Raw genomic sequence first — 24,377 nt, forward strand, 5'->3', positions numbered from 1 at the left:
CTAGAAGCAGAAACAAGAACCGTGTGGTGGAAGGGAAACCCGGCAGCGATGTGTGGCCCACTGTAACTGCCTGCGTCAGTGACCACTGAACCCCTGTCCTGCCAACCACCCCGAGGGCTGTCAAAGTGGCGCAGCTGATGGAGCTGCTGCCTCACAGCTCCGGCAATCCGGGTTCGATCTGACCTCAGTGCAGTCTGTGTGGAGTTTGCATGCTCCAGTTTCCTCCCACGTCCCAAAGATGTGTCGGTCAGTAGGTTAGTTGGTCATGATTGTATATTGCCCCTAGTGTGTGGGTGAGGGGTGGGGGAAGTTGATGGGAATGTGGGGAGAACGGGGAAAATTAGTGAAGGAATGTGATTACTCCGTGAGCTGGCATAGACTTGATGGACTAAATGGCCTCTTTCTACATCAGAAGGAAATACTGGGAATCTCCTGGTTGTGGTGATAGTTGAAGCCTCCATTAGCGCAAAGGGCTTTTGGCTTCCCTGGATTGCTGAACGTTGGAGGGGGGATTGAGAGTGGGCCCAGGTGGAGGCAGACCCTCGGAGGGAATGGGACCTTGCTTATTCTGGGGATTGAAAGTTTAAGAGGAATTGGAGGAACTTTCAGACTGACGTGAATTCCACAGATTGTGCACTAATCTTAAAAAACAGCTATAGATAAAGAATGTAGATAAAGACAAAAGAGTAAACAAGAAGGAATGACACAGCCAGGCCTCTCCTTGTTGGATTCAGATGACAATTCACATAATAAAGAGGTAATGAGGCATCTTCGACAACTTCTCACTGGGTGATGTTCACCACCACCACCATTTGGTTCATTATCCAACCCGTACAATTTAGCTGGTTTATTGGACCTGGAACTTTAGTTAATGGTCAAAGAGTTAACATGTGACAGCCCTTGGGAAGAGTTAATGAACACAATCGGTTGTTACATCACTGATATATATCTTTGTTTCCGGAGATCATCGAGTTAATAACATTAATTGCCAGCTTCCCACAGGCTTCTGGATAAACTGATCCTGTGTATATACGTCTACATATATCTAGTGGTAACGTCATGATGAAACATTCTGCAATTACATATTAGTCCTAGTGCTGACACAGTATATTCCCAATTTAACTGTGATCTACCTACGATTACACACAGCATCATGCAGTTTTATTCTAATAGTTAAAGAAAGTATAAGGTTTAACTTATTTTAGCAATGAAATGATCCATTGGGTCCTTCAGCTGATGTTCTGTCAAAACCCCACAGTCGGTTATACTCCATAAACTAACAACGGGCTTTAAGGCAGGTCAACCCTGCAATAGCAGTGGTGTGATATGAAAATTACCCCATTAACACACACAAAGGCCAGTCATGGGGCCTCCCCTGTGCTGGTGTGGGGTAGTGCAGCTGCTGAACTCTTTGGAAACTTTACACAGCCTGTGAGAGTTTATCAAACTACCAGCAAAGTGGATGTAATGATAGAGACCAGAGTCACCAAGTTGCAGGTTAGGAGATCTGGCCAAGGAAACGACCAGTCACACCAGTGAGTCTGGCCTCTAAACCAATCGTAGAGGGAGGAATATATCAACATTTTAAGGAAATGCGAAAAAAATGGGAAAATGTAATTTTAAGTTTTGAGGTATTTATGGAAAGGGAGAAGGATGGACCAGGAATTCTGAACTGGGAGAAGACATTTCCATTTCTTAAGACGGGACCTGGGAAAAGCAGATTGAGAGCAGCTAATGCAGGAAAGTCGACATCTGATAGGAGGGAGTCATTCAGAAGTGAAATAGTGAGAGTTAAGGACAAACAGATTCCCATAAAGGTGAAAGGCAAGGGCATGTTGTCTACCTCCACAAGGGCATGTTGTCTACCTCCACAAGGGCAAGTTGTCAACCTCCACAAGGGCATATTGCCTACCTCCACAAGGCTGGAATCACGGTACATTCTCTATGATCCTTGCTGCTCAGGGAAACAACCACATTTGGAAGGAGTACTTACTGTGCGTTCCCAATATTCACACCCACCTTGCTTGCATTTCTGCACTCTCATACTCTTCAAAGGGTACATCTTGCAAACCTCCAATCAACTGCCGGAATGAACTACAGGCAGAAAAATAGAAAACACTTAGACAGAATCCCATGACAAGAGAGAGTCACCGAGGAAGCAGCCGAAGCGATTTGGGCTCAAGTAATGTCCAGTGATAATCAGCCTCCAACAACCACAACCGACTATTTTAGTGTAAGGTTTGGCCCCAGCCAGTGAGGTCCATTGAGTCAGGATTATTAGGGCTCAATGCCACCTACACAGGAGGTGTTGCCTTGATGTCAAGGGCATTAACTCTCACTGCATCTTAGAAATTCAACTCTGTTGTTCCCACTGAGGGAGATCTGCACTGTTAAATGTGTCAGGTACCTTCTTCCAGATGAGTTGTTAAACTGGCCTCTTCTGTTTCCTTAGATGGATGCAAACAATCCCCTGGTACAAAATGAACAGGGGCAAGGGAACACTCCTTGGTGTGATGGCCAATATTTATTGCTCGGTCACCATTACTTGTATGAGTATGTGCTCTTCGAGAGATCACAAACTGGTTGCTGTGTTCCCGACTTTACAACAGCCCCTCATTGACTGTATGATGATGTGGGAATTTGCTGAAAGGGAGGCAAAAGGCTTCCTATAGACACAGGCCTTGCTTTCTTTTCCCTTGAAAGCAGAGACTCAACACCCACCACATCAACTAGCATCACCGTCTGGCAGCCTGTATCTCCCCCCTCCCCCTTAAGAAACCGCAGAGAGTTGTGGACACAGCCCAGCACGTCACGGAAACCAGCCTCCGCTCCTTGGACTCTGTCTTTACCTCTCGCTGCCTTGGCGAAGCAGCCAGCATAATCAAAGACCCCACCCACCCAGGTCATTCTCCCTTCTCTCCTCTTCCATTGGGTAGAAGATACAGGAGCCTGAGGGCACGTACCACCAGGCTTAAGGACAGCTTCTATCCCACTGTGATAAGACTATTGAATGGTTCCCTTATACGGTGAGATGGACTCTGACCTCACGATCTATCTTGTTGTGACCTTGCACCTTATTGTCTACCTGCACTGCACTTTCTCTGTAGCTGTGACACTTTACTCTGTACTGTTATTGTTTTCACCTGTACTACCTCAGTGCACTCTGTACTAACTCAATGTAACTGCACTGTGTAATGAATTGACCTGTACGATCGGTATGCAAGACAAGTTTTTCACTGTTTTTCACCTCGGTACAAGTGACAATAATAAACCAATACCAATACTAATACATTCACATCCGACTGCAACAAGTACATCTGACAGTGCAACACGCCCCCAGGGCTGCCTGCCTGTGGTGCTGGCTAGAGGAAGCAGGGTTTATTGGGAAGAGGCAGATTCCACGCTGTGGGAATGCTTGGCCTGTCGGAATTCAAGGTAAGAGGCAAGTGGCCATCTGAGCTCCAGGCCTGCAGTTCTGAGCAACGTTACGATTAATGCAGTCACCGTCTGAGGTAAGAGCTACTCACTCTCTGTCAATCACCAGGCAGGTCACCTCCTCCGCTGCTATTACATTGGCCAACCTCACGTCTTCTCTGAGGGGACAAGAGGAAAGAAGAAGTTAGATCTGCTGTGTGGGATCACTGCTTCTGCCATCACCCACACGGCCACCCACACCGACACGTCGTTGGAGGGGAAGAGGAGTGATGGCTGGCTGCTGTGGTCCTGTGTCTGCCCTCAGTCCTGTCCTGCCTGCCCCAGCAGTGGCCAGATTCCCTGAGAACCGGTGCATGTCATAGGCTTCCCTCTGGACACAAAGCACAAGTAGGCCACTCGGCCCCTCAAGCCTATTTCGCCATCCAGTGTCATCATGGCTGATCTGTCCAAGGTCTCAACTCCTCTGTGTCAGATCCCCCATTGCCCTCAATCCCCCCCAATCTTTCAAAAAATTATCTACCCCCACTTTAAATATTCTGAATGAACTAGTCACAGCTCTCTGTCAGAAGAAATTTCTATGTACCTTGGTTTTATATGACTGACCCTTTATCTTGAAACTGTGTCCTCCTGTTTGAGATTCTCCCATTAGCGAATACATCTTGACATCTACCCTGTCGTATCCCCCTACGATCCCTATGTTTCAGTAAGATCACCCCTCATTCTTCTAAACTCCAAAGAAAACAGCCAACTCTCTCATCCCAGGAATTAGTCTGGTGAATCTCCTTTGGGCTGCCTTCAACGCTACTACATCCTTTCTTGGGTAAAGGGATCAAAGCCGTGCCCAGTACTCCAGGAGATCCCTCACCAGCACCCTGTCCAATTGTAACAAAACTTCCCCCTTTGCAATAAGAGCCAACATGTCACTTGCGCTGTTAACTACTTGCTGCTCCTGTCTGCTAACTTTTTGTGATTTGTGAAACTGTCCTTTTACCACACATCCCCTCCCTTGTCCCCAGCATTCCCAGTGTTCCTCCCCTCCTTATACACCCCAATCTCCCACCCTACTGAACACGTAACCCTGCATTATTACGAATGTGCCACTGATGGATTGGTTCCACCAGAAAAGTTTTGCTTTTCCAAGAGAAGGTCACCCTTCTCTTTCTCCTGAAGGCATTAACCGCTTGCCGGGGTAGATCACTCCAGATGCACCCAGGGTGTTCGACCTGAAATGTTAACTCTGCTTCTCTCTCCACAGATGCTACCTGACGCACTGAGTGTTTTATACCATTTTCTGTTTTTACTTCAGGTTTCTGGCATTTAGTTTTTTTTTATTCTCATCCAGAGCAGAAACCTGGTGCTGATTCTTGTTCTTGTAATCCAGGGAACCCAGGCCTTTTCTAGCTTCCTGCCACCACCCCGACTGGTTCCCTGAGTCTTACGGGAGAGCATTTGGCCCATTGTGACTGTGTCAGATCTTTGAAGAGGCAAATAATTGATCCCTCCTCACTACATCCCTATCGCTCAACGCTTCACTTCTCCAATTTCCCTTTTGAAAGTTACGATCACGTCTGCTTCCATCATCGTCTTAACTCAACTAGTATCAGACCTGGTGCTCGGGGCTTCTTGTGGCTTTAAACTGGTTTGGGACCAGTTGTTTATTTTAGCACCTACACGTCATACAGCACAGAAACAGGCCCTCCAGCCCACTGAGTCTGCAGTGATGGTCAGGCACCCATTTACAATAATCCTACACTAGTCACTAACCCCACTTAATTAGAACATAGAACAGTGCAGCACAGGAACAGCCCCTTGGCCCATGATGTGCCAACTATGATGCCAATTCAAACTAACCCCATCTGCCTGCACGTGGTCTGTATCCCTCCCTTCTCTGCCCATTCATGTGCCTGTCTAAATGCCTCTTACCTGCTTCCACCACATCCCTGGCAGCACATTCCAGACACCTACCACTCCCTGACTAACAGAGTTGCCCTGCAGGTCTCCTTTAAACTTTCCCCTCTAAGGTGAGAGGCGCCCCCCCCAGCCCCACCAGATTCTACCACTCACCGGCACACTGGGGGCAATTTACAGCGGGCAATTAACCCACTGACCCGCATGCCCTTGGGACGTGGGACGAAACCGGAGCATCCAGGGGAAACCTGTGTGGTCACAGGAAGAACGTGCAGACTCCACACAGACAGCGCCGGAGGTCGGGATTGAACCGGGGTCTCTGGAGCTGTGAGGCAGTGGCCCTACCCACTGTGACACTGTGCTAGGTGTTGGAAGGCCCAGGATGCCCCGGCTGGGAACAAGATGCACAGTCTGAGGAAGTGAAAGGAAGACGTACCCCTGGAGAGCTTTCTCCCCAAACCAGTCTCCCCTTGACAGGAAACTGCAAATCGCTGCCTCCTCATCTGATGTTTGTTCTCGTGTTACTTTCACCTGTGGTCAAAGCAAAGCAGAGGCAAGTAGGGTAAGAACAAGATGTATACAAACAGGCCCTTATTAAGCTAATTCAGTCCAATGATGGCACTGAAGACGGGCAAAACAAGATGAATAAAGTGATAAACAAGGGTTTCATATAGAAAATACTCCAAACTCTCAGTTAGTCTCAGCCCCAGGTATCAACCAACCTATAAACCACAACCAATCCTTATATTACATACTGGCCTGTAACTCATTCCTGGGTTCATCAATGTATAAACCACCCAAACCCATCAATTATGCTGTAAGTTGCCAAGGGGGGTGCTGGTTTGTGCTGTGTGGGCAGAGGGGTGAGTTGTTACCAACAGCGAATTGCCCAGGTGTGTACCAGTATCTGCTGTGATTGGTCCAGGAGTGAGCTGGTGTCTACTGTCATTGGTCTAGGTGTGAGCTAATATCTGCTGTGATTGGTCCAGGAGTGAGCTGGTATCTACTGTGATTGGTCCAGGTGTGAGCTGGTGTCTGCTGTCATTGGTTCAGGTGTGAGCTAATATCTGCTGTGATTGGTCCAGGTGTGAGCTAATGTCTGCTTTCATTGGTCCAGGTGTGAGCTAATGTCTGCTTTCATTGGTCCAGGTGTGAGCTAATGTCTGCTGTGACTGGTTCAGATGTGAGCTGGTATCTACTGTGATTAGTCCAGGTGTGAGATGGTATCCACTTTAATTGGTCCAAGCGTAAGCTGGTGTCAGTTGTGATTGGTCCAGGTGTGAGTTGGTATCTGCTGTGATTGGTCCAGGTGTAAGCAGGGATCTACTGTGATTAGTCCAGGTGTGGCAGCACTGTCCCAGTTAGCAGACTCACCTTTCCCTTGCTGATGATGAAGAAAGTATCTCCACTGGCTCCCTGCCTGACGATGTAGTCACCTTCTTCATAATGAGTCTGCAATGTAATGTTAGGATATGACAGATAAATTGGGAAGACGCTGCCCCGTGGTTTAATGGATAAAGACACCCACCCAATACAAAGAACTCATCTTTAAGGCATGTCTTAAAGGAAGGGGAGAGAGGATGAGAGGTTTAGAGAGGGATTTCCAGACCTTAGGGCCTTGGTAGCTGATGGTAGAATACCAACGTCACACTGACAGGTGAGGATGGTTCAGAACTGGAAGAGGTAGAGACCACATGTGATCAGAGGTTGGGTGGAACCACTCAGACACTGAACTGGTCCAAACCTTCATCCAGAATTCCAAGGCAGTCATGGTTCATGACGTTAAACTGAAACACACCTGTAGCTTGGTAACAGAACTGTGGATTACATGTATGATGATCTTGTTTCTCACACACACACACACACACACACACACACACACACACACACACACACACACACACACACAGAATCACATTATCTCACATTCTAAAATGCCGTGTAAACTGTCACAAAAAACATTGAAATAATAAAATGACAATCTGATATTGTCACATGACCATTATTTAACCGAGGGGCTGTGAACAGTTAGGGTTCCATTGTTACCTTTCCTTGGTGGGGAATTCTCTTGTCCCCATCATCACAGTGAAAATGAGCCCCTCCCAGCTTAGAATCAGGGAGTCACACAGCATGGAAACAGGCCCTGCGGCCCAACTGGTCCATGCCGACCAAGATTCCCATCTAAACTAATCCCATTTGCCCACGTTTGGCCCATATCCCTCTAAACCTTTCCTGTCCATGTACCTGTCCAAGTGCCTTTTAGATGTTGTTAATGTACCTGCCTCACCCATGGACCATATATGGACCACCCTCTGCGTGGATAAGTTGCCCCTCAAGTTCCTATTAAATCTTTCCCCCTCACCTTAAGACCTATGCCCTCTAGTTCTTGATTCCCCAACCCTGGGAAAAAGACTGAGTGCATTCACCCTATCTATGCCCCTCATGATTTTATACACCTCTACAAGATCACACACAAACACCGCCGTCAGTGTTGAGTTCTGAACTACCTACAGCACCATGTGAAGAGGGGCAGTCTCCGGGAGTGCCGTACACCGCACTGAGCCACACCCTGGGTGCAATGACGTCACTGTGACCCACCTTCAGTCTGGATATATGGAGTCGACTCCCAGAGCGGACTAACTCCAGTTAACGAGGGGTCAGGTTACTCTTGCGGACTACACATGGAATGAGGGGAGGTGCTATTCTATGCAAGGAATGGCTAGGGGCTTCTTGGCTGAGGCTGTGTTATTCCACATAGGGTCTGCAGATGCTCAGTGAAGGCAGGAGACTTCTTTCTGTGAGTTAGTGGAATAGACCGGTGTTACCTGGGGCAGAATTCCCAAGCACGAATAGGACAGAGTATGGGAAAAGGGAAGGTGGGATGTCTGAACCTCAGTACCTCCTCCAGCACGTCAGCGAGCTTACTGATTACTTCTTCCTGGAGATCCTGGAATGAGGGGACACTGCAGAGAGAAGGAAAAGGCTGGGTATCACTACAGCTCACATCACACACAGCCAAGTGACTGCCTTGGGAAAGAACAAAGGATATTCCACAACAAAACCATTCAATCAGAAATCACATATTTCGAGGCTGTGAATACCTAATGGAACAGCAAGGAGTCAATTCCACAGAACAGAACAATTTCATCTCTTAATAAACGCTGCCAGCCTCCTGTCTCCTTCTAGGTCCTGCATCGGTTGGTACCTGACTCCTATTTCAGCAAGAATGTGTGAGAGCTGGGTGGTGGGGTTGGCAGATGGAGAGAAACAAATTGTGAGGAAATTATGTAGATCAGAAGCTAAAATTACTTCCTTGGCAAATTAATTGGGATAAGGTTTCATAAGAAATAAGAAGAAATAACGTTTCTGAATGACTTTGCTTTGTTGAAGCCAGCGACCCAGGTTCAATTCCGGCCGCTGTCTGTAAGGAGTTTGTACGTTCTCCCCGTGTCTGCGTGGGTTTCCTCCGGGTGCTCCGGTTTCCTCCCACATTCCAAAGACATACGGGTTAGGAAGTTGTGGGCATGATATGTTGGCGCTGGAAGTGTGGCGACACTTGCGGGCTGCCTCCAGAACACTCTACGCAAAAGATGCATTTCACTGTGTGTTTCAATGTACACGTGACTAATAAAGATATCTTATCAAAGGAAACCCACGCAGTCACCAGGACCCTTCAGGACAACTGCACCCTTCCAGCCCTGGCCTCTTGCTCATCCCCTCCTCCACCTGCAGCTTCACATTCAGCTACCGTGGTCCTCAGCTGGCTCCTCAGACATAACCATCTCCCTATCCTTTAAGACAACCCTTCATGCAGATCTTTTGGGCTAAGCAGTTGGTCACCTGCTCTGAGATGCGGCCAATGGTCAAATTTTGCACCCGGATGAAGCAGCTTTGGGTGTTTGGCTATGTTGGGGATAACCTGAAGTGAACTGAATTGAAGGGTTGTTGCTGTTGAACTGTAGGGATAACACTCGGTGGTTCGAAGGACGGTTCAGTGATCCATCACTGCAGTAAGATCCTAAGGAGGCATGACAGGGGAGACATTTCCACTAGTAGGAGAGTCTCGAGCAAGGGGTCAGAGTTACAAGTTAAAGGTGGGGTCATTCAAAACTGACATTTCTTCTCGCTGAGGGTGGTGAATCTCCAGAATTCTCTGCCCCAGAGGGTTGCAGAGGCCAGATCACTGGGGGCGTTTAAAGAGGAGGTAGATAATTTTTTAAAAGATCGGGGAATTGAGGGGACTGGGGAACTGGCTCAGAAGAGAGATGTGGCAGGAGGCACGTCAGCCATGATCATAGTGAGTGGTGGGATAGGCTCGAGGGGCTGAATGGCCTATTCTTGTTCCTATGTTCTTGAGATATTGGGACAAGTAACACAAAGCTTGATCAAATGTTATAAGGAGCTTCTTAGAGGAGGGAGGTGAATGGCTTTTGGGAGGGCAAGACCAAAGTAGGTGAAGTTAACACAGGGGATGGGAAGAGACCAGAACTACTTCTGTACGGATGTCCGAGAGGGTTCAACACCTGGCGGGTGCAACAGGGAAGTTGCCAAGTTAAATGGAAAAAGGTGAAATCTCTAAATTTGCGTATTGCGAACCGGCAGCTAATGTAGACCAATAAGCACAAGGCTCGTGGGGCAAGTTCGTAGATTCAGACATAACTAGCAGTGAAGGAGGTTGTTTGGCCCATGATGTCCGTGCCAGCCACAAGGAGCTGTTGAATCTAGTTCCATTTTGTAGCTTGGTCTCTCATCATCTGACATACCTCAATTGAATCTCCCCTCAGAAACTTGTTCCAAAGAAAATCAAACCTATATAAGTTCCAAAGCCAAGTTTGTTTCTGCTTTTAAGTAACATTCTGTGATCCTGGAAAGGTCTTCGTTCCCTCTGCTGCCTCACCGGCATCGCCATACTTGCTAATATGAACTGTATGAGGCTCTCGCACTCCGTACCTTGGCCACTAAAGGGATGTCTACCAATTCTCTCCTGAACCTTCTACCTCCCTGTCCTGCTGCCTTTAGGGGTCTGAGACATGCAGCCCAAGATCTCTCTGAGCTGCAACTCATTAAATTTGCATTCTCTTCCCTTTACTCTCCCCAAATGCATTACTCGTATTTCTCCACAGCGAATTCCATTTGTCACTTCCCTGCACATCTGAGAAGTCCACATTCAAGAAGAGGATTTTCGGACGAGCTCTGGTTTACGAACAGTTCACAGGAACAGAACCCTGGCATAACCTGGGGAGGACCTGTAATGCCTTTCAATCTACCGGGTACTGAAAGGCCTGGATAGAGTGGGCGTGGAGAGGATGTTTCCGTCAGTAGGAGAGTCTGGAATCCGAGGGCACAGCCTCAGAGTAAAGGGACATCCCTTTAGAACTGAGATGAGGAGGAATTTCTTCAGCCAGAGGGTGGTGAATCTGTGGAATTCGTTGCCACAGAGGGGTGTGGAGGCCAAGTCATTGGGTGTATTTAAGGCAGAGATCGATAGGTTCTTGATTGGTAAGGGGGTTAAGGGTTACGGGGAGAAGGTGGGAGCGTGGGGTTGAAAAACAATCAGCCTTGATTGACTGCGGAGCAGACTCAATGGGCCGAATGGCCTGAATCTGCTCCTATATCTTATGGTCTAAACGGACAATGGTCTGGTGAAGTCCCTGGGATTGTTGGCTATGAGTGCAAGGTGCTCCTGTTGGAAGGAACCAGTGACACTGATCTATCATGTGGATTCATCTGTGCACTGAGGCTACTGTAAGTCTCGGTACGAGTGTCTCTTCCCGCCTTTGTGAAGGTTTCTGTTCGTTATGTGAAGAACACAGGTGAGAAGTTTGCTACAATCACTTAGAGACAAGTATCATTTGATTTGCTTCAGAACAAAGTTGGTCCTGTGCATTGGGTTTGTATCCTTGGAAAGACTGGTGTGTGAGAGAAATATATATAGTGACTGTTATGTTCTGAAAGTGTGGGAAGTCACGGAGGTCAGACTGGTATACACTGGGAATACAGCAGTATGGCAAAACAACACAAATCTTTGTGACTCCTAACAGGTAAAAGTCAGTTAAAACTCTTGAATAAATCTTATTTTAGGCAGATTGTTTCTGTTCTGTCTGTGAATCACTTGTTAATCCTCACACATGTTGGACGATAAGATACAGGAACAGAATTGGGCCATTCGGCCCATCGAGTCTGCTCTGCCATTCAATCATGGCTGATTGTCTTTCAATCCCATTTTCACGCCTTCTCCCCGTAACCCTTATCCCCCTTAACAATCAAAAACCTATCAATCTCTCCCTTAAATACACCCAATTTACTTGGCCTCCACAGCCGTCTGTGGCAACGGAGTCCACAGATTCACCACCCTCTGGCTGAAGAAATTCCTCATCATCTCAGTTCTAAAGGGACGTCCCTTTATTCTGAGGCTGTGCCCTCGGATCCTGGACTCTCCTACTAATGTTAACCTTGTCCTGAGGTGGACGTTGCTGAGTATTTCACGTAAGCAAGAGAATCTTTGGTATAATAAACGTTCAGGCAGAGATGTGACCACAAGACTCAGTGTGAAAATCAAACACTTCTCCTCTGAGGTTGCAAAGTTGAGAAGCTTTGAAATGGATGATGGGCCCAGACCACAGGCTGACGGGAACAAGGATAAAGTTTGCCTGCATCCTTCCTTTGTGGTTACTGCTTGATGCTCTACTGCGGGAAGGTGTCACTCTCTGCAGGAGTTGCTTCTTTCTAAGCCGGTCATGTTGTGGAGGACCATGCATCTCTATCGATTTCTGAGCCTGGCCAAGTCTGACCCTGCAAGCAAGGGCAGCTTGTGAGGCAGGTTGAGCAGCGAGGACTCAAACACCAGCTCCGGGGAGCTACAAGGAAAAGACTTATCAGGCATGGGAGGAGAAAGCGGAGTGGGCGGAATGGGGGTGGGAGAAGGAGGTGTGGGGAGTGACAGAATGGGCACCGTGTGAGCAGATCGACGGGAGGAAGGGGGTGATGGGGGAGATGAGCGATGAGGGAGAGATGGATAGTGGACAGGGTGAGGGACAGGAGGGGAGGATCTGATGGGGAGTGAGGCAGGGTTAATAGTGAGGGATCAGCAGGGAGGAGCCTGAAAGGTGACGGGGAGTGGCAGTGAGGAAAGAGGGAGGGGTGGTGACGGGGGGGGCGGGGCGGGGGAGTGATGGGCTGCAGGGCGGCGGGAAGTGGGTAAAGGAGAGGGAGCGACAGAAGGGGAGAGTGACGGGAGGGGGAAATGACGGGAGGGGGAGTGACGGGAGGGAATGACGGGAGGGAGTGACGGGGGGAGTGACTTGAGGGAGGGGGAAGTGACAAGGAGGGGTGTAAATGTGTTAGAGAAAGTAAGGACACAACGTGTGCTTCGATCGACTTTTTGTGATCTCCACAAGGCCCTCAGTGACTGAGGGCCACAGAGGGGGGTGGACACTGTGCAGGTTTGGCACTGCTGAGGTTTGGCTGAACTCTGCCTCAAACGTAACTTGTCCGAGTGTGACATGGCCCACGAAGTGGAGCATTCCGTTTTGGCCAGGCTATTGGTCATCTGCCTTGACACCTCTCAGTGTGTATCCCTGTCACACTTAGTGTCACATCATCAGGCATTTTATACTAGGCGATATATAAATGCAATCACAAGGTTCTGCAGATACCAGAAGTCCAGATTAAAGGTCTCAAACCAAAATGATCACTGTCCATTTCCCTCCCCAGATGCTACCTGACCCTCCGAGTTCCTCCGGCAGTTGTTTTTGGATATTTAAATGCAAGTTGTTGTTGTTGTTATCTCATTATAGACAGGATCATGACCATTGAATTAAAACTAACTTAAGCAGAAGATTGCACTGGTATCTGGACACAAGTCACGAGGAAACTCTCTCAGGGATTTGACTGCAGCTGTCATCTACGAATGGGTCCCTGGTCAAACACAAGGAGAGTTGGCAGGGGGAGTTAGGGAGCTGGCACTCACCTCCTGAGGAGTTCCATGTGCTCGATGTGCTTGATGAGCCCTGTCCGCATCATTATCGTTTGGAAACATTGTCGGTCGATGGCCCAAAGCTTGATGTTGGTGAGCGCTGCAAGACAGGAGAGGAAAACCTCAGAGGCAAACCTGACACTTCTCCAACTCTGTGTAAATGAGGAAGCCTGTTCATGGGTCAACACTTGCGTCACACACGGCCAGCCTCAGCCTGCCTCTGAGGCTGCAGGTCTGTGAGTTCAGGATGCTGCCTGGTTTAGAGAGTATGCATTATGAGGAGAGACTAAGGGAGCTAGGGCTTTACTCTTTGGAGAATGAGAGGAGACATGATAGAGGTGTACAAAATATTAAGAGGAATAGATAGAGTAGACAGCCAGCACCTCTTTCCCAGGGCACCAATGCTCAATACAAGAGGGCATGGCTTTAAAGTAATGGGTGGGAAGTTCAAGGGAGATATCAGAGGAAGGTTTTTTACCCAGAGGGTGGTTGAGGCATGGAATGCGCTGCCTGGGGCGGTGGTGGAGGCAGGTACATTGGTCAAATTCAAGAGATTACTAGATAAGCATGTGGAGGAATTTAAAATAGAGGGATATGTGGGAGGAAGGGGTTAGATAGTCTTAGGCGAGGTTTAAAGGTCAGCACAACATTGTGGACTGAAGGGCCTGTATTGTGCTGTACTGTTCTATGTTCTATGTTCTATGTTCTATGTTCTATGTTCATTCCACTTCAGAGAGCTGAGCACCAAACTCTGGGCTGACACTCCAGTGCGGTACTGAGGGGTCTGTACTGTCAGTGGTCCCATCTAGACCTGCCTGGGTGGACAAAGAACTGAGCAGGCTAGCACAGCGCTGACTTTGTCAGGCTTTGATGAGTAGAATTTTTTTTTCTCTCTGTCTTTATTCTTGTGTTAGCTGAGCGCAGCGCAGGTAAGGATATGGGGAATGATGAACCAGAGTCATAGAACTGTACGGCACAGAAACAGACCCTTCGGCCCATCACAGTGATGCTGACCATCAAGAACCCATTGAATTGGAATGGTGTTTACTGGGACGCTGTGTTTCAGGGCAGCCTGACCAGGTGGTGCCGCCTCGGTTCCCACCTCCCTTCCTCTTGCTCGGCAGCTGCTCACCGCACAGCTGGCAACAGCTGGTGTGCCAGCCAGCAGGAATCTGATTGCCTGGTCTACCACGGACAACTGAACTGCTCCAGAATGGTCCACACAGCACCATTCCCAGTGGTTTGCTCCATTAAACTTGGCGTGGATTGTGCACTGCGAACCAGAGCCCAGTCATTGGTGGACAGCCCCTGTTACCCAATGGTTACCAGTTGGTTGCTCTGGTAACTCACGAGCAAGTACACAGAGAACTAGCACATAATTACTGTCATGCAGACTTACAGCTACCTACACTGCACCTTCTCTGTAGCTCTGACACTTTATTCTGCATTCTGTATTGTTTTACCTTGTACTACCTCGATGAATTGATCTGTACGAACGGTATGCAAGACAAGTTTTTCACTGTACCTCGGTACACGTGACAATAATAAACCAATTCCAATTCACTTGGCCCACTGAGTCCACACCAACCATCAAGTACTCCATGTTACACTAATCTTATTTTATTTCAGAACATAGAACAGTACAGCACAGGAACAATGTCAGTACCAAATACGATGCCAAATTAAACTAAATCCCTTCTGCCTGCACATGGTCCGTATCTCTCCATTCCCTGCACATTCATGTGTCTCTCTAACAGCCTCTGAAACACCCCTGTTGTATCTGCTTCCACCACTCTCCCCGGCAACCTGTTCCAGGTACCCACCAGCTCCTTCCTCACCTTCCAGACCGTCCTCTTTGATATCTGTCCCTTGTAGACTTTGGCAACTTTATAAAGAACTCTGGAAAGCACCAAGCATTTTAGATTCATTGCAAGAGCCAGTAGAAATGAAGTAGTCCAAGAAAACTCCAATAATCTGCTGTCTGATTGTTTGAAAAGCCTGATGGTTCAGCATCTGGCTTACAGGTACTGATTCCACACTGCCTCTGACGCACCGAGGCCCCAGTTTCCATGACGATCCCTCTAACACCGAGGCCCCAGTTTCGACACCCTCTAACACCGAGGCCCCAGCTTCCATGCTCTAACACCCAGGCTCCAGTTTCCATGCTCTAATACCGAGGCCCCAGTTTCCATGATGATCCCTCTAACACAGAGGCCCCAGTTCCTGTCTCCGTTTGAGCTCACCTGGATCTGGTTTCCTACACTCCCTTGAAATTTACCGGTTCCCTGGAAATATAATATACTCGTGTAATGTGTAAAATCTTAAAAAATGTGAATTAAGCATGTGTTGGGTTTTTAATTGGAATAACATTCAATAGTGCAGAAAGTCTGCCAGTCCTGCGCCACCAGCGTCCTGAGTGTGCAGCATCACTGCAGTCTCACAGTAACTTGCAAGTAATGGATGAAAAGCAGGCGGTCAACGTTTCGGGTCAGGACCCTCCTTCAGGGAAAAGCCCAATATATAGGAGGGAAAAGCAGAGCAGTGATAGTTGGACAAAAGAGGGGAGGCGGGGTGTGCACAGGGCGGTGATAGGTGATAGGTAGATGCAGAGATAGTGATAGGCGGGTGTGGGGGACAAGGGGAGGGCAGATCCACGGGGGGATGGGTTACAGGTAAGGAGACAGGCGGTGGGGGAGGGAGGAGGAGAGGAGAGGGGAAAAAAGGTGAGGAGATAAAAGAGAGGTAGGCTAGGAAAGGGAAGAGAGGAAGATGCATTGTGGTGGGGGGTTGGTTTACTTAAAGTGGGAGAATTCAATGTTCGTGCCATTAGGCTGTAAGATCCCAAGAGGGAAAATGAGGCGCTGTTCCTCCAGTTTGTGTTTGGACTTCTCCTGGCAGTGGAGGAGGCCGAGGACTGACATATTCGAGGACTGTTAGAGGACCGAGTAAACCAACAACCCCTGACACACACACACCGTGCAGTTTCTTTCCTTCCCTCTCCTAGCCTATCTCTCTGTTTCCTTCTCCTCCCCTCCCCACCCCCCCCCCCCCCGTTGCCTGCCTCCTTACCTTTGACCCATCTCCCGGTGGATCTGCTCTCCCCTCCTCCCCCCCACCTGCCCATCACTATCTCTTACCTGCATCTACCTATCAGCACCCTGTGCCCACCCCGCCTCCCCTCTTTTGTCCACCTATCACTGCTCTGCTTTTCCCTCCTATATACTGGGCTTCCCCTTTTCCTATCCTCAGTCCTGAAGAAGGGTCCTGACCCGAAACGTTGACCGCCACGGATGCTGCCTGGCCCGCTGAGTCCCTCCAGCACCTTGTTTCTCCATCTGGATTCCAGCATCTGAGGTCCTTTGTTTCTCCTGCAAGTAATGGACATTGTCTCTGAATGGCGAAGGCTGTGGGAGCAGGTCCATCCTGAGCTGAATGTGTTGAACAATGTGAGGTTCAGAGGATTGCTGAGCTTCAATGTGACATGCTGGAGACACACACACTGCAACACAACCTGCATACTTGGCATCAGCCTTGAAGGCAGTGTTGATACGGAGGCTGGCATGCCTCTTGCCACAAAGCACCAGGCACTGTACTGGAACATATTCAGCGCGGTTGGCGCCCAGAATCCACCCACTACAACACCAGATTTAGAAGCCTGACGTGTCAAAAGTTTAAATCAAGCCCCATAAATGGAAGTCTATCTCCAGCCCCCTGTGATATGAAGGCATTTCTTATTAAGCTTTTGATTCACTTTCCAGGTTTCAAAATGCCACGGTGTACCTCTCGTCCCTCAGGGAGTGCTGTTGCTATGGTAACTGAGGTGTTATTACCTGTGTTACCTCAGTACAGAAGCCTCGCAAGTCTGTGGGGAGGCCGCAGCAGAGTTCAGCGTTGGATCTGATTTGTATTCCTGCTGTTGTCTGGATTCTGCTGCTCTCCGGTGCATTAGCAGCAAGCAGGCGTGAGGTGGAGAGACAGAATGCATTGGTTTCTGATGCCCCAATTCTGCAGCTTGGCTATTGAAGCAGAGGATTAAATTATCATGTACAAACTCTGCTTCAGAGATTCACAGCAGAGATGGGGACACGTGAAACTGGTTCCTGATAAAGGCCAATGATAATACAAGGCACGGTGGTGTAGCAGTTAGCGTAACGCTATTACAGCGCCAGCGACCCAGGTTCAATTCCGGCCACTGTCTATAAGGAGTTTGTACGTTCTTCCTGTGCTTGCGTGGGTTTCCTCCGGTTTCCTCCCACATTCCAAAGACGTACGGGTTAGGAAGTTGTGGGCGTGCTATGTTGGCGCCGGAAGCGTGGCGACACTTGCGGGCTGCCCCCAGAACACTCTACGCAAAAGATGTATTTCACTGTGTGTGTCGATGTACACGTGACTAATAAAGATCTTATCTTTCCTTATCTTTCAGATACCAAAAGGGAAGTCTTTGAGTGGAGCCAGGAGATAGGTGCAGAGACACAAGAGACAGCAGATGCTGGAGTATGGAGTAACAAACAAATGCTGGAGGAACTCGGTGGGTCAGGCAGCATCTATGGAGGGAAGTGGACAGTCAACGTTTCGGGTCGACACCCTTCATCTGGACACATCCTTCATGATTGGTGCCCAGAATGAATACTTCACATCAGTATTTACCAGGGAGAAGGACAGGGTGGATGGAGAGTTAGGGGAGGTGTACGCTGAGAGTCTGGAACATGTGTATCGGGAAAGAGAAGGTGTTAGAGACGTTGGCACACATTAAGGTGGACAAATCCCCTGATGGAATTCTATCATGGGAAGCTAGGGAGGAGATTGCTGGGGCTCTTTAGTCATGGTTGAAGTAATGGATGACTGGAGGTCTCATATTCAAGATGGGTGGTAAAAATGAATCAGAAAACTACAGGCCAGTGAGCTTTACGTCAGAAGTAGGGAAACTTAAGGATAGGATTTCTGCCACTTGGAAAGGCAGGGACTGATTAGGGAAAGTCATCATGGTTTTGTGTTTGGGAAGTCCTGCCTCACAGATCTGGTTGAGTTTTCTGAGGAGGTTACTAAGAAAGGTGTTTAGCTTGCCTGCCTTCATGGGCAGGAGTACTGAGTGGAAGAGTTAGGACATTATGTTGCAGTTCTACAGGACTTTGGTTAGGCCATGGCTGGAATATTGTGTGCAGTTCTGTTCTTCAGAATGGGAAGTACTTGGTAGCACTAGAAAGTTCTGAAGCGATTGACCAGGATGTTGCCTGAAATGGAGGGGTTTAGTAACAAGGAGAGATTGGACAGGCTGGGATTGTTCTCACTGGAGCACAGGAGGCTGAGGGGTGACCTTACAGAGGTATCGGCATGGACGAGTCAGACCGAAGCGCCTGTTCCTGTGCTGTATGACTCGATGACTGAGATAAGGAATAACCCATAACATTTTCCCAGCATTGTTTAGTATCCAATCCATGCCTTCCTGTCTCTGAGTTTCAGTGGGACCTAAGGGATTAGTTTTAAAAGCTCTGCACTATCTGACCTGCATTCTTTCAATTTTCAATGAAAAGATAAATTGATTCTCCATATTCTTTATCCTATTCTCCAGACTTTGAGCAGTGAGAGAGACAACATCGTTTTAAAGCTCAGCCCCAGGAGCCTCTTCCACCATTCCACGCCTGATGTCTACCTTAACTCTGTTTAATTGCCTTGGTTCCAGAGCACTAAATACTTGCACCTAACAAATGTCTACTGTGTGTAGATACTACAGCACAGACAAAGGCCCAAAGGCCAAATAGCCCAACTCAGCTACAACATGTGGGTCCCACAGAAGCTTCCTCTCTCCCTATCCATCTAACCTTACCAAATATAACCCTGTCTTCCTTTATACCTTGTGAGTTTCCCTTAAATACCTCCACACTATTCTTGATTACTCGATCAATCAATCCTTGATTACTCCATGACTGCCTTATGGATTGAAGATCAGATCTTGCCAAGAGGTGTATATATCTACACTGCATTTACTCTACCAAATGCCTCCATAATCTAGGAGTGTGTGGTGGCAGAGCATTGTGGCAATACTCTGTACTCAGTACCCTGACTGATGAAGACCAGAGTGCCAAACACCTTCTTCACCATGCTGTCTAGCCATAACCATGTACTTGTACCCCTAGGTCCCTCTGTTCTACAACACTCTGCAGGGCCCTACCGTTGACTGGTAAGTCCTACCCTGATTTGTCTTCCCAAAATGCAACACCTCACACTTATCTGAATTAAACTCCATTTGCCATTTCTTGGCCCACTTACCCAGCTGATCAAGATCCTGCTGTAATTCTTGATAATCTTCTTCACTGTCTGCGATACCAATCATGAGGAAGTAAGATACAGAAAGTATCTTATGAGTGCATACGGGAGCTGTTGGCAGGATCGCTGGTTTCCAGGGTAGCTGCTGGTGTCTGTTTTTTACCTTAGAGTTCTTTAGCTGCTGGTCAGTGAGAGAGAAATATCGAAAGCTGGGCTGTTGGCGGTGTCCATCTCAACGCCACGGACAGAGGGCAGGAGGAACCTGCTCCCAGCCATTGGCATCGAATTAAGGAGCTTCCCCAGGAACAATCCCTCCCCACACTGGTGCCCCGGCCCCTTCCAGATGCAGCAAGAACAACAGAAGTATTCTTCCCCTTTCCACTACAAGATGTGAAGACCTTGATTTAGAATTCCTTTCTGGCTGCACAGGTTCTCGGGAGACAGAAGCTAATCAGCACCAAGCTGCCAAGCCGAGATTGTTCCCAGTGGTTGAGTTGTTGCAGAATTAAGTGAGCAGCTTTTCTGCAGATTTGTTTGAGTGGCTGAACAGAACAAGTAAAAATTTTAAGCTGGAAGGAGTGGCAACTGCAGGGAATTGGACTTTAGCATCTTGACCCAAACATGCTCTCAAACATTGGCTGGTTTTAGTGGCTTGTTCCCAGTCCATCACTGCTCAGTAACACATTTAATCATCTCGTTAACTCACTTACTTGTTCCTCTGTGGTCCTTATCTCCCATGCATCATGATCATCCTATGTCTAAGAAGGGTGAGAAACTTCCCAATAGAGAAGGTTACACCCGCCATTTGTCTGTAAGGAGTTTGTACGTTCTCCCCGTGTCTGCGTGGGTTTCCTCCGGGCGCTCCGGTTTCCTCCCACATTCCAAAGACGTACAGGTTAGGAAGTTGTGGGCGTGCTATGTTGGCGCCAGAAGCGCGGCGACACTTGCGGGCTGCCCCCCAAAATCACTACGCAAAAGATGCATTTCACTGTGTGTTTCGATGTACATGTGACTAATAAAGATCTGATCTGATCTGATCTGATCTGATCTCGCCTGCCTCGGTTAAAAAAAGGGATGCTTCCACTTGAATAACACATCTGGACCAACTTTCACTGTTCCTTTCTGGCCACCAAGGCAGCAGACAGCATAAATACCTTTGAAATGAATCTCCAGATGTCCATAATCCATTTAAGTGAGGGATTTCCAATAAATGAACCCCAGTTAATGAAGACCTGAAGCTATCAGCATCTGAACTCATTTAATGAGGCTTGGCATCGAACTCCACAGATACTGACTGACCTGCTGCGTATTTTGGGTATTTTTTATTTTTATTTCCGATTTCCAGCACTGGCAGTATTTTGTTTAGAAGTCTTTCTTCATCAATGGTTATACTGTTTGTAGCTCCAAAAGGATATGGCAAGAAGATTTGAAAACATTGACCTTGACCCTGACCTTAACCCACACGTGCAGTAGGTTGGTGCTGGAGATACCAAGGCACAGGTATTGTACATTACACGGCCAATCACTTGTGCTTATCAGCACATTAAAATAATTGTTTCCATGGAAACCCACTTTAACTATTCATGGTGAACCCATCAAGCATATAGACCTGGAGAATTTATACCAGCTTAGAACCAAATGCACTGAAGCACAAAGCTGTAAGGGGAAAGGTACAGTTTCAGTTGTCTTCATAAGACCATAAGATACAGGAACAGAGTCAAACCATTCGGCCCATCGAGTCTGCTCTGCCATTCGATCATGGCTGATTTTTTTTTCAACCCCATTCTCCTGCCTTTTCCCCTTAACCCTTAACCCCTTTACCAATCAACAACCTATCAATCCCTGCCTTAAATACACCCAATGATTTGGCCTCCACAGCCCTCTGTGGCAACGAATTCCACAGATTCACCACCCTCTGGCTGAAGAAATTCCTCCTCATCTCAATTTTAAAGGGAAGTCCCTTTATTCTGAGGCTGTGCCGTCGGATCCTGGACTCTCCCACTGATGGAAACATCCTCTCCACGTCCGCTCTATGCAGGCCTTTCAGTATTGAACCCCACTTATCTGAGAAAATGAGTTGACAAAGTTTTCAGGTAGGGTGGTGCACAAGTTTCTCACTGCTAGGCCTTCCTGCTGTTTTCCGTCAGGACCCTCTTAAGGAAAATCAGAACACAAACTAGTGCCTTTGTTTTGTACAAACTAGAGCAGTCCTGATGCAGGGTCTCAACCCGAAATGTTAACATTTCCTTCCCTCCACCCCCCTCACAGATGCTGCTCGACCCACTGATTTCCTCCAGCAGATTGTTTGTTGCTAGTAGTTGATCTCACTCTGACAAGAGGGTCAGAAATGTCAACCGCAGGTCTACAGTGGTTGTTCTAAGGACTGGATTACTGCTCACTATGGTCAGGGCAGCTCTATGATGGTCCCTGCTCAACCGAGACTGCTTGATACCAACACCGGTTTTATTCTTGGACATTTCCTTTCCTCCCACTGAACACCACAAAAAGTCTCCCTTGAACTGCAAACAAAGAAGTACTGTTTATGGAACTCACGACTCCAATCTGCAGAAATCTACTGTGAATCAATCTCCTTACAGAGAATTTTTTTCCATTAATGGAGAGTGATTCACTGTAACTGCCTTCAGACTGTCAGGTTGTCAGCTGGACAGCAATTTACATCGCTAATCTTACGTGCAGGTCTCAATCCATCATCGGAATGTACGAAATGGATTCTAGCAACATGATTAGACATTTAAGTTCTAAACTAGCCAATGACAGTGCTTGTGCTGTGAGTTTTAGTTTGATAAACAAATACCACCAGTTCCACCACCAAGCAGAATATAGTATTAGCGATAGGACTCTTGGCAGTGTAGAGGATCAGAGGGATCTTGGGGTCCGAGTCCATAGGATGCTCAAAGCGGCTGTGCAGGTTGACTCTGTGGTTAGGAAGGCATATGGTGTATTGTCCTTCATCAATCGGGGAATTGAATTTAGGAGCCGAGAGGTATTGTTGCAGTTATATAGGTCCCTGGTCAGACCCCACTTGGAGTACTGTGCTCAGTTCTGGTCGCCTCACTACAGGAAGGATGTGGAAGCCATAGAAAGGGTGCAGAGGGGATTTACAAGGATGCTGCCTGGAATGCGGGGCATGCCTTATGAAAGCAGGTTGAGAGAACTCGGCCTTTCCTCCTTGGAGTGATGGAGGATAAGGGGGGACCTGATAGAGGTGTATAAGATGATGAGAGGCATTGATCGGGTAGATAGAGGCTTTTCCCCAGGGCTGAAATGGTGGCCACAAGAGGACACAGGTTTAAGGTGCTGGCGAGTAGGTGTAGAGGAGATGTCAGGGGTAAGTTTTTTACTCAGAGAGTGGTGAGTGCATGGAATGGGCTGCTGGCAACGGTGGTGGAGGCTGATACGATAGGGTCTTTTAAGAGACTGTTGGATAGGCACATGGAGATGAGAAAAATAGAAGGCTATGGGTAAGCCTAGTAATTTCTAGGGTAGGGACATGTTCGGCACAGCTTTGTGGGCCGAAGGGCCTGAATTGTGCTGTAGGTTTTTTTATGTTTCTAAAAACAGAACACTGGAAGAACTCAGCAGGTCAAGCAGCATCTGTGGAGGCAAAAGTGGTATATCAACGTTTTGGGTTGAGACCCTGCATTCAGTCCCAACATTTTCCCTCCATAGATGCTGCTCAACCTGCTGAGTTCTTCCAGCGTTCTGTTTTTGGTTCGAAGTTCCAGCATCCGCAGACTCTTTTGTCCAAATGGCACTAGTTGTTGGGTAGCTCAGTGTGATGAAACTTTTCTCACATCCAATCCTTGGTCTCAATGCTAACCTGATCCTAACAGGAACTGATCCAACCCAAGTTTTTCTGTCATTTCTTCACGTGCCTTCTCTGAACATGCCAATCCTGGACTTGGGTACTCCACACCCTGACCTTGGCACATTTTCCCCCTTGACCTCGGCACCTTGCATCCCTCGACCTAGCACTCTATACCTATCGATCCTGCCAACTTAACTCTTTCAGATTCTCCTTATCACCTGAGTAAGGTCCCTCACACAGCAATTCTCACCAGGGTGGCTGCTACTTGTTTGGCCCTGCCACCACTGCCCCTCCCATTCTCCCACCATCCCATTGCCCTCCTGGACATGCCTCTCCTCGCCTACCTTTGACAGTTGCAGTCCTGGTGCAGTTGTAGAGAATCGCCAACTCTCCAAACACTTTCCCTGGCGCCATCGTGCAGAGCTTCACATCCTCTTTGGTTACCTCCACCTTCCCCTCTGTGGAGAGAGACAGATAATCATTCACTCCTTCGCAGGTACACGTGGCAGACAACTGTATACTAGCCCATACCCTGGACCACTGTTTCAGCAGGACAGATCGATAAATTGCTTGCAGCTTGGAAGCCCAGTGCAAAATTCAGATGTACCATTCACCCTCTTCAAAGGAACCCGCTGTATAAGGGTTTGTTTTTATATGGATATGGATACAACACAAAGTCTTATAGACATAATCTGTGTACCAAAAGTCATGCTTTATTCCTATGAGCAGGATAGGGACAAAGTCAAGGATTTCAGTAACATTAGAAACAAGGTTTATTCTGCGACCTTCTGCAGCATAAAGAAGGAGGGAAGCAAACTGAAATAAAAATAAAATAAAGCTGTAATTACTCAGAAAGTTAGGCAGCATCTGTGGAGAGTGAGACAGAAGTTACGCCTCAGGAACTAAATGAAGATCGAAGCTGGAAATCTGAAATAAGAACAGAAAATGGCAGAAACATTCAGCAGG

The 24,377-nt window shown here is 47.8% G+C and overlaps 1 protein-coding gene across 3 annotated transcripts in view; it reads right to left on the reverse strand.

The window, feature by feature from the left end:
- The window catches only part of LOC127584355 (cGMP-dependent protein kinase 1-like), a 100,033-nt gene that overhangs the window by 18,372 nt on the left and 57,284 nt on the right, over positions 1-24,377 (reverse strand). For all 3 annotated transcript variants that reach the window (XM_052041077.1, XM_052041075.1, XM_052041074.1), the window contains exons 3-9: positions 23,756-23,869; positions 13,313-13,418; positions 8,243-8,306; positions 6,718-6,795; positions 5,780-5,874; positions 3,528-3,593; positions 2,020-2,094 (exon numbers count right to left, since the gene is read on the reverse strand). In XM_052041077.1, the coding sequence (XP_051897037.1) occupies positions 2,020-2,094; positions 3,528-3,593; positions 5,780-5,874; positions 6,718-6,795; positions 8,243-8,306; positions 13,313-13,418; positions 23,756-23,869 (598 nt within the window). The remainder of the gene's footprint in view (positions 1-2,019; positions 2,095-3,527; positions 3,594-5,779; positions 5,875-6,717; positions 6,796-8,242; positions 8,307-13,312; positions 13,419-23,755; positions 23,870-24,377) is intronic.

This window comes from Pristis pectinata, chromosome 29, assembly GCF_009764475.1.
Source record: "Pristis pectinata isolate sPriPec2 chromosome 29, sPriPec2.1.pri, whole genome shotgun sequence".
Taxonomy (NCBI): Eukaryota; Metazoa; Chordata; class Chondrichthyes; order Rhinopristiformes; family Pristidae; genus Pristis; species Pristis pectinata.